The following is a 14817-nucleotide window of genomic DNA, read 5'->3' as shown; positions in this document are numbered from 1 at the left end:
GCAACGGGGAAAAAAAGGAAAAGAAAAGCAAGGCATAAAACATTAAAAATAATAGCAGTAATGCAATACAGTGAGGATATGAATAACAAGGAATTTAAAATAATGATAATTTACACTTTGATTTGTTTATTTATTTTTGGCCCTCTGCCTGTCTGTCTGTCTGTATGTCTGTCTGTCTGTCTGTCTGTCTGTCTGTCTGTCTGTCTGTCTGTCTGTCTGTCTGTCTGTCTGTCTGTCTGTCTGTCTGTCTGTCTGTCTGTCTGTCTGTCTGTCTGTCTGTCTGTCTCTGCCTCTGTCTGTCTGTCAGACGGAGCAGGCGACAGGTCGTGACCCCGGCGATGACACTCCAGTTAAACCTTTGGTTCTGAAGACACTGGACAGACAGGTGGCCGAGCACAAGGATATCAACAAGTTAGTGACACACGCACGCACACACGCACGCATAAATCAATTAATAAATACGAAATAAATGAGACATCTCTCATCATAAAGGCTTACCTTATGAATGATCTGCTATGAATGAACGATTATTTTCTCATTTTCAAAAGTCCCCAAAAGGTTCAAATAAATGGCGGACAAAGTATTCACATTTCCATTTATTTATTGGCACACACCAAAATTAACGTTTACGGCGTTTCGGCTATACCTGTCTTGCCTTTAAGGCAATTATATTCAACATGTTGTATTTCTTTTTAGAGTAGAAAAGTTTGTGAATACTTTATTGTGAAGATGTGTACCACTGCTTTATTTTGAAAACTCTATTTGATGAGTCACTTCCTGTTAGCACCATTTTGCATGCAGCAGAGCTAGAGAAGGCAGACCTGCTCAGAGCTTGAGCCTTGAGACACATCTTACCCACTTGGGAGCATTTTTGATGCAATGTCGTAAGTTGTGCTGGTGAATCCAGTTATTGTAACTTTCTGTGATATGTTTTGTGTATGTTTATTTGGAATTCTAAACAATGTTTGCTGCTGTCTGCAGAGCAGTGCAGGTGTATGTCCTCTTGCTAATTACACTGCAGTGTGTATGTGGTTTAGCCACAGTGTGATTTCTAATTGCCTGGGTGTGCAATGCTGTCAATTTAGAACAGACACTGAATGTTTGTATTGTTTTATTATTTTACAGTTTTTACCATCAAGTCATCAAAGAAGTATACAAGTAAACGGTCAATTCCAACCTTGATTCTGTCTTCATTGGCTGTGGTTTAGCTTGGTGTTAATTGACAGTCCCATACACTGCTTGAGAACACTACAATACCCATTCTGGACGGGAACCCCTTTTGGTGTTTCAAGCATTATGTGTGATACTTTAGCTATTAGCTAAAAAATTGCAGATCTACAAGCTCATAGCGAGCTTGTAGGTCTGCTATTTTTTAAAAATCGTAAAAACGCGGCACAAATCTTTGGCCATTTATTACATTTTTTGATGTGCTTTTCTTTTTGCTTTTTGCACTTTTTGTGCACCAGGTCGGTGGCGCAGCTGAGTTCAGTCCTCTCATCTCTGAAGGCCGCGGCTGCTGACACTCTGAAACAGCTGAGTCACTTCTCCACGCTCTGGAACCAGGTGAGCTGACACAATGCTGGAGCGAGACAGGTCGGCTGTACCTTTGACTATAGCCTGCAGAAGAAGCCTTTCTAACCAAAGTGCTGAAGTATCAGCAGCTAATGCAGACAATCTCACAGCTATAGGCTACAGATGTAAACTTTGGCAGCCTAGGGCATGTGCATATATAGTTGGTTGTGAGGGGCTTACAAATGGCCGGCCTTTTCAAAAGGAAAGCCAAGCAGTTAACGATCGGTACTACTCAGTTTCAGCCATTATAGGAAGCCGCTCAATTTGGAGGAGGCGTTGTTTCCTTTATCTATTTATGTCTGCTGTCCTGCATGTCCGACATGTCAGCTGTGCTGTATATGTAACGATGCTTTGCCGTCCATGCACGTTGTAACTGGCTGCTCTCCTATTGTCAAACTGCACTGGCAGTGTTTATGTCCTTTGTACAAGGTATTCCTGTACTTCTCATTATGTGGACATACATAAACTGTGTGTGTGTGTGTGTGTGTGTGTGTGTGTGTGTGTGTGTGTGTGTGTGTGTGTGTGTGTGTGTGTGTGTGTGTGTGTGTGTGTGTGTGTGTGTGTGTGTGTGTGTGTGTGTGTGTGTGTGTGTGTGTGTGTGTGTGTGTGTGTGCGCATGTCTTTAGGAACCGGAGGAACAGGTGAAGGTCTTCCTGCAGACTGACCCCTCCCTCTCAGAGTTCAGCACACAGATCTCCTCCTACTCTGTACGTATCAAAATGATTCACACAGATCTCCTCCTACTCTGTACGTATCAAAATGATCCACACAGATCTCCTCCTACTCTGTACGTATCAAAATGATTCACACAGATCTCCTCCTACTCTGTACGTATCAAAATGATTCACACAGATCTCCTCCTACTCTGTACGTATCAAAATGATTCACACAGATCTCCTCCTACTCTGTACGTATCAAAATGATTCACACAGATCTCCTCCTACTCTGTACGTATCAAAAGGATTCTGCCTTCATCAAACATTTTCCATATTTTACCGTAACATTTCAGAAATGGCAAATGGGGAGCTTTTAATATTCCTGACATCCCAAACTGGTTGGAATAACGTGTTCCTTCCACGCGCTACGTCCAACCAGGGAAACCCCCCCCTGTCAGGTGTAAAGGAGCAACTTGGACACTCAGGCATGAAGGAAGCATGAGTTCAAGTCCGTTGCTCTCCCCTTGTCCCCCATATATGGGGACTAGGTTGGAGGGAGGAGGGTGGAGGGTCTGTAGAGCCCAGGATCACATTAGATGATTGACACAGGGGTGAAAAATGGGTTACAAAATTGTGGGATAAAAAAAAATATATATATATATTATATATTCCTGACATCCCACAGGTTTGGAATCGCTGCTTAATTACAAAAGCAAATCAGCTAATCTTCAAACATCCAACGGGCTCTATGCACACACGTCATTTTGGAAAGAACTTTGGCCCCTTCCCTAATTCCTGCATTGAGACAATACAAAGGACAGAAGGGAAACAATATTACTGATTTACAGGTAAACAAGGTCATTATGTAACACAAACAAAAGAAAAAAGCTGAGCCCTGTCACATTTAGGGGATTCACACTATGGTCCCGGCCGGGTGCGCACTCGGGACCACTTGGCAGATGTTGTGTGAATGATGCGTACCGTTCCCGGGAGCGGATCGCCCAACCGTCCCCGGGACCGCATGGGGGGAGGGTCTCTGGACCGTTGAAGTGTATTCAGATACGGATCGTTCCAATGTGAATGAATGCGTACCTAAAGAAGGAAGTGGACTGTTTTTTTTTAAAGAACGTGACATAATCTCTAGTCGACGAGCCAAGCCTCAACAAAAAAAAACACAGCCGCTGCACGACGCGTAACACCAGCGCATTTCTCAACGCCGCCCGTCTCCTGTTGAATCTGCGTATACGCGCAGCACCGCAGTACGCGCTGATCTTATTCTGCGGACTACACGTGGCTCTTGGGCTTTGCTTGGCACAGTTTCCAAAGTAAAACAAAATAATAATAATGCTGAAGTAGAATCCATAGCAAACTAATACACTGGAGCACAGAACTGACTGACACAGTGAATAGCAGGCAGGCTGACAGTGAAGTAGTATAACGGCAAAAAGCCAAAGAGGCAATGCAATGCAGTGTGTCTGGATTTATTTGAGACAATGTCGCAGAGTTGATGGTCAGTGTCCGTGCGCGCCAGCCATCAAGCAAACCGCCATCTGGAGGATTAAAGTGTGTTATGCAAGTGTACCAGGGTGCGCTGTTGAATCTCGGGCAATGTGAATCATGGCCATCGGGGACCAGGCAACCGTAATCGGAAATGGTTCCAATGAAACGGATTCAGTCCGTCTCAGTGTGAATCCCCTAATTGGCTCACTGGAAACACTCTGCTATACACCAGTGGGTCTCGAGGTGTCCTTGTCCTTGAGTGAACTCCAAATGGCCCTGTGCAGTATGTGTGTGTAACTCTGAGAGTGTACAAATAGAACCAAATCATTTAGTTCCATTTGGACGCTCTCAGAGTTATGAGAACTACTGCACAGTATGCTACACATTAAATGGAACAGAGCCATCAGTATATTGTTCTGTGTGCATATAAAGAGCCCATTGACTTTGTGGTTAATTGTCTCTGTTTATTTTTCCACCCCCTGCTGCTCCAGAGTCTGGAGGCGGAGATTGAGGAGCTTCCTGTGTCCTATCAGGTGGGATGTGTCGTGTTCCTGACCGATGACTTGAAGCGTTCTCTCAGGTATATAGGCCTGAAACACCCAATAAAAAAAAATCACACAAAGGAAAGGAAAGGTACTATGTTTACCCAGGGTAACTGGACTAAGGAAAGGAAAGGTACTATGTTTACCCAGGGTAACTGGACTAAGGAAAGGAAAGGTACTATGTTTACCCAGGGTAACTGGACTAAGGAAAGGAAAGGTACTATGTTTACCCAGGGTAACTGGACTAAGGAAAGGAAAGGTACTATGTTTACCCAGGGTAACTGGACTAAGCTCAATAACTTGTTTACAGCCAGGCCCTGCTCATAGAACATTTCATGGTAGAGGTTCACTGACTTGCTCAAGGGCACTTCAGCGGTGGTAATTTTACCGTGGCGGTCCGGGGATACGAACTAGCGACCTTCCGATATCAAGACCGCTCCGCAAACCGTTCGTCCACCGCTGCCTCTTCACCCGTGTGAACTGAATGGCGCAACTCCCCTCTCCCCCTGCCCTTCTCTCTCTCTCTCTCTCTCTCTCTCTCTCTCTCTCTCTCTCTCTCTCTCTCTCTCGCTCTCTCTCTCTCTGTGTTTCTGGCACAACAGCGCTACTTTTGCCCCTACTGGTACTCATAGTAACATAGTTAGTCACATAGGTTAGGACAGACATTGGTGTTGCTTGGAGTGGTTGCACCACTCAAAAGAATATATATTAAAAAATCCCTTCTCGATTTTTTTTATTAATCGAAGAAGTAACCGATACAGTAGATAATCACCACGTAAATGAAATAACGGACAGCTGCATCCCTCCTCTCATCAGACAGGAGGCGGGCCTGTGGAAGCGAGCGTTTGGCGCCGCGCTGCACTGCCGCGCGTCAGCTGACACGGAGGAGGTGTTCTCATTCGTCGGCGGGCTGACCAAGCGCCTGCAGCATCCAATCGCAGACCTGGAGGACGTGAGAGGCGCCATGGCCGCCCTGAGGGAGGTCAGTTGATTGGTCGGTTTTTGGTTCTGGCGGGTGTGTGTGTGTGTGTGTGTGTGTGTGTGTGTGTGTGTGTGTGTGTGTGTGTGTGTGTGTGTGTGTGTGTGTGTGTGTGTGTGTGTGTGTGTGTGTGTGTGTGTGTGTGTGTGTGTGTGTGTGTGTGTGTGTGTGTGTGTGTGTGTGTGTGTGTTTGGCAGAGCCTTCTATTAGAGAGTTGTCTATACATAGACTTCTAAGTATACTAAAAGAGGCGAGATCGGTATGATACTTTTCAATTAGGACTTTGGCGATTTCACCAGAGTTTGCCAGTGTCACAACACTTTAAGTGCCACCTGGTGGACAAAATAGGTAGCGCTTGGGGGCCATGTCTATCGCCGTCTTGGATGCTAATGTAACCTTCGGTCTGCATTGTGTTGTGGTTTAACCCATTTAGGCCTGACGTCGAAATTAAAAAAATGCCTTTTTAAAATGTTTTTTTCTATATCAGTGATTCTCAATATTTCATGTCAAGCACACCAAACATTTCATGTAATTGGCCTCCGCCCCCCATCTGAAAATATGTTGTTCAAGGGGCCTCCCCCAGAAGCAAAGATTTGAGTTAAAAATGTTCGCTCTTAAAGAATATATATTCAAAGATTTGCACTACATTTTCCTGATTATTCAAAAATAGCAAGTGGTGCGCTACGAGCTTGTAGATCTGCTATTTTTCAATAGCTAAATTATAACATAATGTTTAAAACACCAAAAGGGGTTCCCGCCCAAAATGGATTAACGACTTCTCTCTGCCTCTGGTAAGAATAGACAGATGTATCTGGTCAGTCACTTCCTTTGGTGTTTACACACCCACGCCTCTGCACGTCTATATTAGTTAGCAGTGTGACCAAGAGCAGTTTTTTGTAAACAATTTAACAAAATTGAGAACATGTACAAAACATCACTACTTCATGTAGGAACATTTTGCAAGTTTATAATTACCAGTATGTATCACAGTATCAACAGTAAACATACAGACTCTCGTTGAAAAGATAGTGTGCTGAGGAACACATCTTGCCTTATATGGGCATGTCTCATGTTAGACTGGCTCTGCTCCAACGTGAACACCAGTGTTACGAGGTGCCACCCACTAAACCAATAAGAAATGGCATTACTGAAGGTGCAAGTGGAACTTACTTGTCAGGAGCGCCCCATGTAATGAATTCATAGGACGAGTAGACCCGTGATCAGCAACAAATGTGTTTTAACAACCATTGGCAACTATACACTTCAGAAACGAGGCCAAATTAGCGCAACCTGATAACTATACCGATAATAATTCACACTAAGTGACACTGCGCTGCGTGTCGTCGTGTCGCGTCGCAGGTGAGAGAGTCGGAGGTTCACATGGACGGACTCCTCTCTCAGGTGGAAGAGGCCTTCTCTCTGCTCACCAAGCACCAGCTGACCTTCAACCACGGAAACACAGAGAGAGTGGACGGACTGACCTACAGCTGGAAGAACCTCAACGCCCTGGTGAGACCGTCTGTCTGTCCGTCTGCCTGTCTGCCTGTCTGCCTGCCTGCCTGCCTGCCTGCCTGCCTGCGTGCGTGATAATGTCGAGTTGTTTTCGCAGGTGTCTCAGACTCAGAAGACGCTCGTCGACATCCAGCCTCAGATGAAGGCCGACCTGCTGTCCGGTGTCCAGTGCTTCAAGACACAAGTCGCACACTTCTATGCGCAATATGATGACCGGTGCGTGTGTGTGTGTGTGTGTGTGTGTGTGCATGTGCCGCGTGCGTGTATACCGTATGTTGTAAGTGTGTGGGTGCAATGTGTGTGCGCGTGCCGTGCATGCATGCATGCATGCGTATGCTTAAGCACACTTAAACCAATTTTGGGCGGGAACCCCTTTTGGTGTTTTAAACATTATGTTCTAATTTAGCTATTGAAAAATAGCAGACCTACAAGCTCATAGTGCCCAACCGAGTGGCGCTCTATGAGCTTGTAGGTCTGCTATTTTTGAAAAATCAAGTATCAAATATCTTCAGGGTTTTCGGCAAAGACGCGCTTTTCCGACGCTATACAAGTTGAAGCCGCGCACTATAGCGCTAACATCTCCATCCAGCAGCTGTTTAGAAACCCGAAGAGACGCCGGGACTAGGCGTTTTCTTGTCGCCTCTTGACGCTGCGCCTGCACCATAGTTCATGCGTTGCATTGTGTGTGTGTGTGACGTGTGTGCGTGTGTCCTGCGTGCGTGCGTGCAGAGGTCCAGGGGTTGAAGGTTTGACCCCCTCCGAGGCCAGTAACAGACTGCAGACCTTCCAGGCGGACTTCGACCAGCTGTGGAGGAAATACACCACCTACTCTGGAGGAGAGCAACTGTTTGGACTGACCGTCAACGGTATCTCTATACTTCTACATGTCAGTGGTCCGGGGACCACCAGTGGTCCTCGAGGGGGCTCCAGGTGGTCCCCAGGTAAATAATGGAGAGTCGGTAACCAAATGGACCCTTTATATACGCTCTCAAGAGTGAAATTATTGTTAAACATCTGAATTACTTTATTTACAAGAAGTCTACACGTATAGCACTACTAGCACATCAATACAGCATGGAATTGTGGACAAAAACAACCACATCTTTAGTTTGGGGTCTGAGAGGCTAAAATGTCATAAAAGAAAAATAATGGTGGTTCATGCAATGGCTCAAATGCAGAATAAGTATTGGCCCCCTGCTGGTATCCAAAATGGTAGAAAACCACTGCTCTATTTCAGTGGTTTTCAACCCTTTTCATATCAAGGCCCATTATTTATTTGATTTTGACGAGGTTTATAGCCTCTCAGACCCAAGATTAACCCATTCTGACCGGGCACCCATTTTGGTGACAGCATCATGTTATGCTTTAGCTATTTAAAAATAGCAGATCTACAAGCTCATATCGCGCCACCGAGTGGCGCGATACGAGCTTGTAGGTCTGCTATTTTTGAAAAATCGAAGAGCGACTGACATTTTTAGAATCTGATCTCAGGTCAGAATGGGTTCATCAGACCAGTGTGTGTCCGGCGGAAACCTCGTATGAATCTGATCTCAGGTCAGAATGGGCCAAAGAACATGTTTTGTTACCGCTGGGTAACATTTAATTCCATGTGCCGTATAGGCTACCATTCGAAGAGATGACGGGCACAACGTTGATCAAAATAACCCTTCTTCTACATTCTCTGATTGTGTGTAGACTTCTTGTGAATGAAGCAATGCAGATGTTTAACGATAATTCCACACAGCTCGTAGTCACTAGGTTTCATTTCATGCTTTCAAGAGTTAGAGATCTATAAGGGTCCATCTGGTTACCAACTCTCCCATCATTTAACTGGGGACCACCTGGAACCTCCCCAAGGACCACTGGTGGTCCCCGGACCACTGGTTGACAACCACTGCTACATTTACATGATCTGATGACCAGTGGTGGGAAGCCATTATGTACACAAACTTCAGCTTACTATAGTTACTACTAGATTTTATTTATTTATTTTATTATTTATTTATTACAAAAACATATGCTTTTCTAAAACATTGTGGTGGACACAAAGCCAGTTGTCTATGCTCTACCTAGTGGCTAATCTGAGAAGTTCACCAATGTTCATACCAAAAAGTAGGATTACATTGAAACTGAATACCTCACTCACAATACCCTAACTCTGTTAAATGTCATCTGTGTTAAAAAACTAATGCTTACAAAAAAATCTGAATAAAATTTATATAAAAATATAGCCTATAGGCCTACCTAAAAGTGCGATGTGATGATCTACTGTAGGTCCAATACATTAGCCAGAGAGGCATGTGTCCATAATTATGCAGTAGTCCTGGTAATGTAACGTTCAGTGTGTGTGTTCATAAGTCTTGATGGCGGCCACAAACCTTTCATCCTTCTGTTTGTGTGTGTGTGTGTGTGTGTGTGTGTGTGTGTGTGTTTCAGAGTACCCAGAGCTGCAGAGGATCAAGCGGGAGCTGTCTCTCCTCGGTAAGCTGTACGGTCTGTACAACGGCGTGATGGACAGAGTGTCTGCGTACCACGACATCCTCTGGACCGACCTGGACATCGACCGCGTCAACGCAGAGCTGCAGGACTTCCAGAACAGGTAGGACTATATAGGATGTCACACAGGACATGTTAATAAAACATGTTATACCCTGAATTATACCACGTGTCGTTTCGAGGAAGCAATCTGATTGGTTGAAACGGCCTCCTAGCCGTGGATCAAACGAGCGCCACTCCACACCTAATCAAAACGAAAGAATTCAGCTGCTCTGTTTTCCCAGAGCGCAGCAAACTCGGTGGCTAGGCTATAGCTAGAGTATTGGGACATTTGTGGTCGTAGTGACTAGATCTGTCATTAAAGAAATATGTTTTTTTTTTAGCGATTTTCTTAGTTTTAAGGGTAACTGTTGTATTATTGCAATATTACACTCGAGGGTGTGGTTTAACGTGATTATTGCCACGTCAGTGATGCTTGCGGAACTCGACTACGTCTCGTTCCTGACCGCATCACCGTCCTGGCAATAATCACGTTAAACCACACCCTCGAGTGTAATATTGCTTATGAAGGCAATTTGTTTGTTTGTCGGTGTGCGTGCGTGCGTGCGTGCGTTCATTCAGGATCAGGAGGCTTCCCAAGGCGTTGAAGGAGTGGCAGGCCTTCATTGATCTGAAGCGAAGCGTCGACGACTTCAGCGAGTCCTGTCCCCTGCTCACCATGATGGCCCACAAGGTGCAGAGCCATGAGGACCTTCCCCCCCACCCTGTGTATAATCCTTTTAGACTCGTGTGCTGTTTTGCATTTTTCTGTCTAATAAAATATTCAATCAATCAATCAATCTCCCCTCTCCTCCTTCAGGCCATGCTGCCCAGACACTGGCAGCGTCTCAGCCAGGTGACGGGTCACAGCTTCCAGGTGGAGTCGGAGGCCTTCTGTCTCCGAGACATCATGGACGCTCCACTGCTCCCGCACAAAGAGGACATCGAGGTCTGAACACAATATTATTGTCATTGCATTTACACAGTGTTTAACGCCTTTAGACCTGATGACGGTTCTACAAAGGCCTTCTAGATCACGACAGTTTTCAGAAAAACCTCTGTTTCAGTGGTTCTCAAACTATTTAATGTCAAGGACCCCAGACATTATATATGTACTTGGCCATGTACCCCCATCACAAAATATGTTGTTGCAGGGACCTCCCAGAAGCAAAGATTTGAGTTAAAAACGTTCGCCAAAAACATTTGAGAACCCCTGCATTACGTATACCTGGTTTTCCCCTTAGCACCACCCACCTGAACTTAATCCTCGCTCACAGCTGTTGTTGTATGATTAGGGGGAGGGGCTTAGGGTTATGATGACACTAAAAGTGTTTTCAATTGGGCCTTTCAGCTTTCAGGAAGAAATCCAAAATACACAGGGAAGACATATTTGAATATTCTAACCACACCTGGAGGTCTAGAGTAATGTTAACTCCATAGACACAACGGAGAAAGTACAAACATCACGGCACTCCATCTTTAAATACCGTTGCTACCTTGCATCTTCATTTTTCAATATGCATTTATGAGGAATATGATTTGGTGTTTTTTTGTGTTGCTTTGGCATGCAAGAGTGTCAATCTAAGCCCATCTAAGCTCACAACGTGTCACCTTGTGAACTTCTATGCTGTTTCTGCTATGTTCTGTTCTGTGTGCGTGCATGGCGTGCGTCTCAGGACGTGTGCATCAGTGCGGTGAAGGAGAGGGACATCGAGGCCAAGCTGAAGGACGTGGCGAGCGAGTGGAGCGCTCACACGCTCACCTTCGCCACCTTCAGGCAGCGAGGAGAGCTGCTGCTGAAGGGCAACGACACCACCGAGAAAATGTCCCTGCTGGAGGACAGTCTGATGGCGCTGTCTTCGCTGATGAGCAACAGGTGGATATAATCGCCGTTTACTATATGAAAACATCTGCATCTCGTGTCAGTCACTCACGCCTCATGTCAGTCCGTCAGTCACGCCTCATGTCCGTGACACACTCCATATATGGCCGTCTCCATATATGAAGACACTGATCTCATCAAAACCTGGATAGCCATACATGGAGAAGACTGGATCATCACCTATAGGTCTGCATATATGGAGCCGGGCCAGCAACTCTATACATCTGGCCTCACGGACACCAGGTTGATCTGACCTCATCAAACCCTTAGATCTCCATATATGTGGAGCTGACCTGTTCTGACATTCCATAATGTTGATCCTTCCCCACCCGTCCTGAATTCCTCTTCGATGTCTCCCTTTTGACTGATATACAAACTCTAGACGGGGGCCCGCCCGCAAAGTCATTAGCCGGCGAAAACTAGAGTTCTCAACAGGCCCGAGGCCCCGCCTGGCCTTGCTAATTGATTAGCACACATTTACACCCTAAACCTGGCCCAAAAACGTGAAATGCTGATGTCATTACAAGTGTAATACGTGTGTGCGTGTGTGTGTTTGTGCGCGCGTGCGTGCCACAAACTCCCACAAAGGTACAACGCTCCGTTCAAGCCGTCCATTCAGCAGTGGGTCCAGAGACTGTCCAACACCTCCGAGGTCATCGAGAAGTGGCTGACGGTTCAGAACCTGTGGGTCTACCTGGAGGCGGTGTTCGTGGGCGGAGACATCGCCAAGCAGCTGCCCCAGGTCTGTCTGTCTGTCTGTCTGTCTGTCCGTCCGTCCGTCCGTCCGTCCGTCCGTCTCATTTACAATATGCTGATGTTCTTTCGCACCTGTAATGTCTAATCTCGTGTTCTATTCAGAACCCATAGAGACCATTTTGAGATTGAGGAAGAAACATATGTAGTAGATGTTGTATTTTTGCCTCTCTGTGGCATTTCTTTGTTTTCTACTCTCGGCGCCCCCTTTTTTTTTCTCTTTCAGAAAGCAAAACCCAGAAAAAGCTTTGCACCAGAAACACTTCCTTTGCATATTATTGTCTCCACCAGGCCGAAGGCATGTGGGGAGAGTATGTTTTGCACTCCGTCCGTCCGTGTGTCCGTGTGTCCGTGTGTCCGTCCGTCCGTTAGCAGCTAATCTCGGCCACCGTTAACCCGGTCGATGCCAAATTTTGCACACACACTCCCTGGATGCCAACGATGAACCTCTGCCCCAAACTTTCCAGAACGGCCTGTTATAGCGCCACCAGGAGGCCGCTTTGTGCAAAACAAGTTTTTGCACAGTACACCTACAGATTTTGTCCAAACATCACGCAAATTGGTACACAGTCTCTCTAGAGCCATTCAACGAAACGGGTCTTTCAGATTTCTCAGACTCCATCCTGATTGGTTAAGATTGGCTTCCAAAGTTCACAGGAGTGCTCAGTTTCAAACAAAATGCTGCAAATCATGAACACATCGCATGATTTCCTTGAAATTGTGCACCCACATTCCCACTAGGCCGAGGACGAAATGCCACATGAACAATTTCAACTCAGCCTCAAGGTGGCGCTATAACTGGCCGAAAAGTGTTTTTACCTCTAACTGCACGAATCTGTGGATCACTTTGTATGCCAACTCCCTAGAGGCCAAGGAAAAACCTTTGTCTGGAATTTTTCACATCTGCTCTTTATAGCGCCACCAGGAGGCCCACATATGTAAAACACATTTTCTATTATTACTCCTTCAGATTTTATCCAAATTTCACGCAAATCGGTACACATGATCTCCATAGTCATGTGATCAACACAGGTTTGTTTGATTTCTCATATTCCATCCTGATTGGCCACGATTGGCTCCTACAGTTTTCAGGAGTAGCAAATGGCCACAACTCCTCACGAGTCAACGCAGTGTCCGATTGCGATGAAACTGTGCACGCATATTCCCACTAGGCTGAGGAAGAATCCTGGTGGAGACCTGTGCCGATTGGCACTTTATCTAGTTGTATCTTATCTCGTAGTTTTTTTGTTTGTTTTTTTATATATTTCAGGAGGCGAAGCGCTTTCAGAACATTGACAAGTCCTGGCAGAAGATCATGCAACGAGCACACGACACGCCAGGTGTGGTGCAGTGCTGCGTGGGAGACGAGACGCTCAGCCAGGTATACGAGCACTGTGACTCTCAGCAATGAAGCCATTTTGGCGGGGTGCATACTTAGTTTAGACTAGTCATTGGTTAGACATGGGTTAAGGTTAGGTTTAGGTGTGCTGCCCCGTGGGAGGTTAGGTTTATAAAGGCTCATACATAGTCTGTATTTTCGGTGGTGAGGTGACCACCGAACTACAACATGACGTCACGAGCCACGGTGAAGAGCAAACCATCGCCACCGCTCCAGCCCTTCTCTCTGTTTTTACTCGCCACCTCACAACCGAAAAACCAGACTATGAATAGGCCTTAAGGGTGAGGGTTTGAGATAGGTTGTAGTCGTAGGACTATTGACTGGTCTAACCAATGACTAGTCTAAACCAAAAACTGTCTAAACTAAGTACTGCACCCATTTTGGCCTGACGTCGAAATTTAAAAAAAAATCTTCAAAATCCTGACAGTTTTCTGAAAAACCTTATGTTTCTGTATCAGTGGTGCTCAATATTTCATGTCAAGGACCCCAAAAATTATATGTAATGAGAACTACTGGTCGTTTGAACGCTTGTTGAATTCCTCTCCTCTCCTCTCCTCTCCTCTCCTCTCCTCTCCTCTCCTCTCCTCTCCTCTCCTCTCCTCTCCTCTCCTCTCCTCTCCTCTCCTCTCCTCTCCTCTCCTCTCCTCTCCTCTCCTCTCCTCTCCTCTCCCCTCCCCTCCCCTCCCCTCTCCAGTTGTTACCCCATGTGTTGGAGCAGTTGGACGTGTGTCAGAAGTCTCTTTCGGGTTACCTGGAGAAGAAGAGGCTCGTTTTCCCTCGTTTCTTCTTCGTCTCTGACCCCACCCTGCTGGAGATACTGGGCCAGGCCTCCGACTCACACACTATACAGGTACACATGCACGCGCACGCTTGCTTGCACGCATGCATGCACGCACACAGTTTTATAAATTGTGTGGCGAGAGTGTCGGAAGGACCTCCCCTCATCTCTGTCTGTCTGTCTGTCTCTCTGTCTCTCTCCCTCTCTCTCCCTCTCTCCCTCAGGCTCACCTGCTGAGTGTGTTTGACAACGTGAACAGGGTGGTGTTCAGTGACAGATGTTATGATCAGATCGTCAGTGTTCAGTCACAGGAGGGAGAGACAGTCGACCTCCTCCAGCCTGTGATGGCACAGGTACACACACTGTGAGGATTGATGCCAACAGCGGCAAACAGAACCAGGGTTTGAGCCAAAACATGGCACCTATTTATTAAACAAAAAATGTATAGCCCAACGGCGTCAGAGCACAGCCTATGAGCAGGGCTGCACACAACTTTTTTGGTCTAGTACTCAGAAGAGCACCTGGAGGAGTTGCTTGGTGCTCCTAAAATGCGGCGACCCGTCTCGCCGGATGGATAAAAGAGGGATGAATAACTTATAGCAAAACAATATTTATTGGATGAGTGGGGAGTCAATGGAGGGTATTGCAACTCTAGATTTAGCCCTAGAATGGCTCTTGTTGTAGATTCATCCCATTATTAAAAATATAT

General features: G+C 46.0%; 1 protein-coding gene across 1 annotated transcript in view; it reads left to right on the top strand.

Moving 5' to 3' along the window:
• Positions 1–14817, top strand: part of dnah5l (dynein, axonemal, heavy chain 5 like) — a gene marked incomplete at both ends in the record, with an annotated part of 158706 nt that overhangs the window by 37769 nt on the left and 106120 nt on the right. Inside the window, 16 exons of the mRNA XM_083777797.1 lie at positions 308–411; positions 1467–1563; positions 2199–2279; positions 4220–4308; positions 5087–5252; positions 6609–6758; positions 6859–6977; positions 7491–7627; positions 9198–9360; positions 9879–9990; positions 10117–10245; positions 10973–11172; positions 11767–11920; positions 13202–13312; positions 14025–14180; positions 14333–14461. Coding sequence (XP_083633923.1) covers positions 308–411; positions 1467–1563; positions 2199–2279; positions 4220–4308; positions 5087–5252; positions 6609–6758; positions 6859–6977; positions 7491–7627; positions 9198–9360; positions 9879–9990; positions 10117–10245; positions 10973–11172; positions 11767–11920; positions 13202–13312; positions 14025–14180; positions 14333–14461 — 2097 coding nt within the window. The remainder of the gene's footprint in view (positions 1–307; positions 412–1466; positions 1564–2198; positions 2280–4219; positions 4309–5086; positions 5253–6608; positions 6759–6858; positions 6978–7490; positions 7628–9197; positions 9361–9878; positions 9991–10116; positions 10246–10972; positions 11173–11766; positions 11921–13201; positions 13313–14024; positions 14181–14332; positions 14462–14817) is intronic.

This window comes from Protomyctophum parallelum (genome assembly GCF_964188405.1).
Source record: "Protomyctophum parallelum genome assembly, chromosome: 12".
NCBI classification, from domain to species: Eukaryota; Metazoa; Chordata; class Actinopteri; order Myctophiformes; family Myctophidae; genus Protomyctophum; species Protomyctophum parallelum.
Note: the sequence above shows the minus strand (reverse complement) of the source record. Positions and strands in the feature narration are given on the sequence as shown.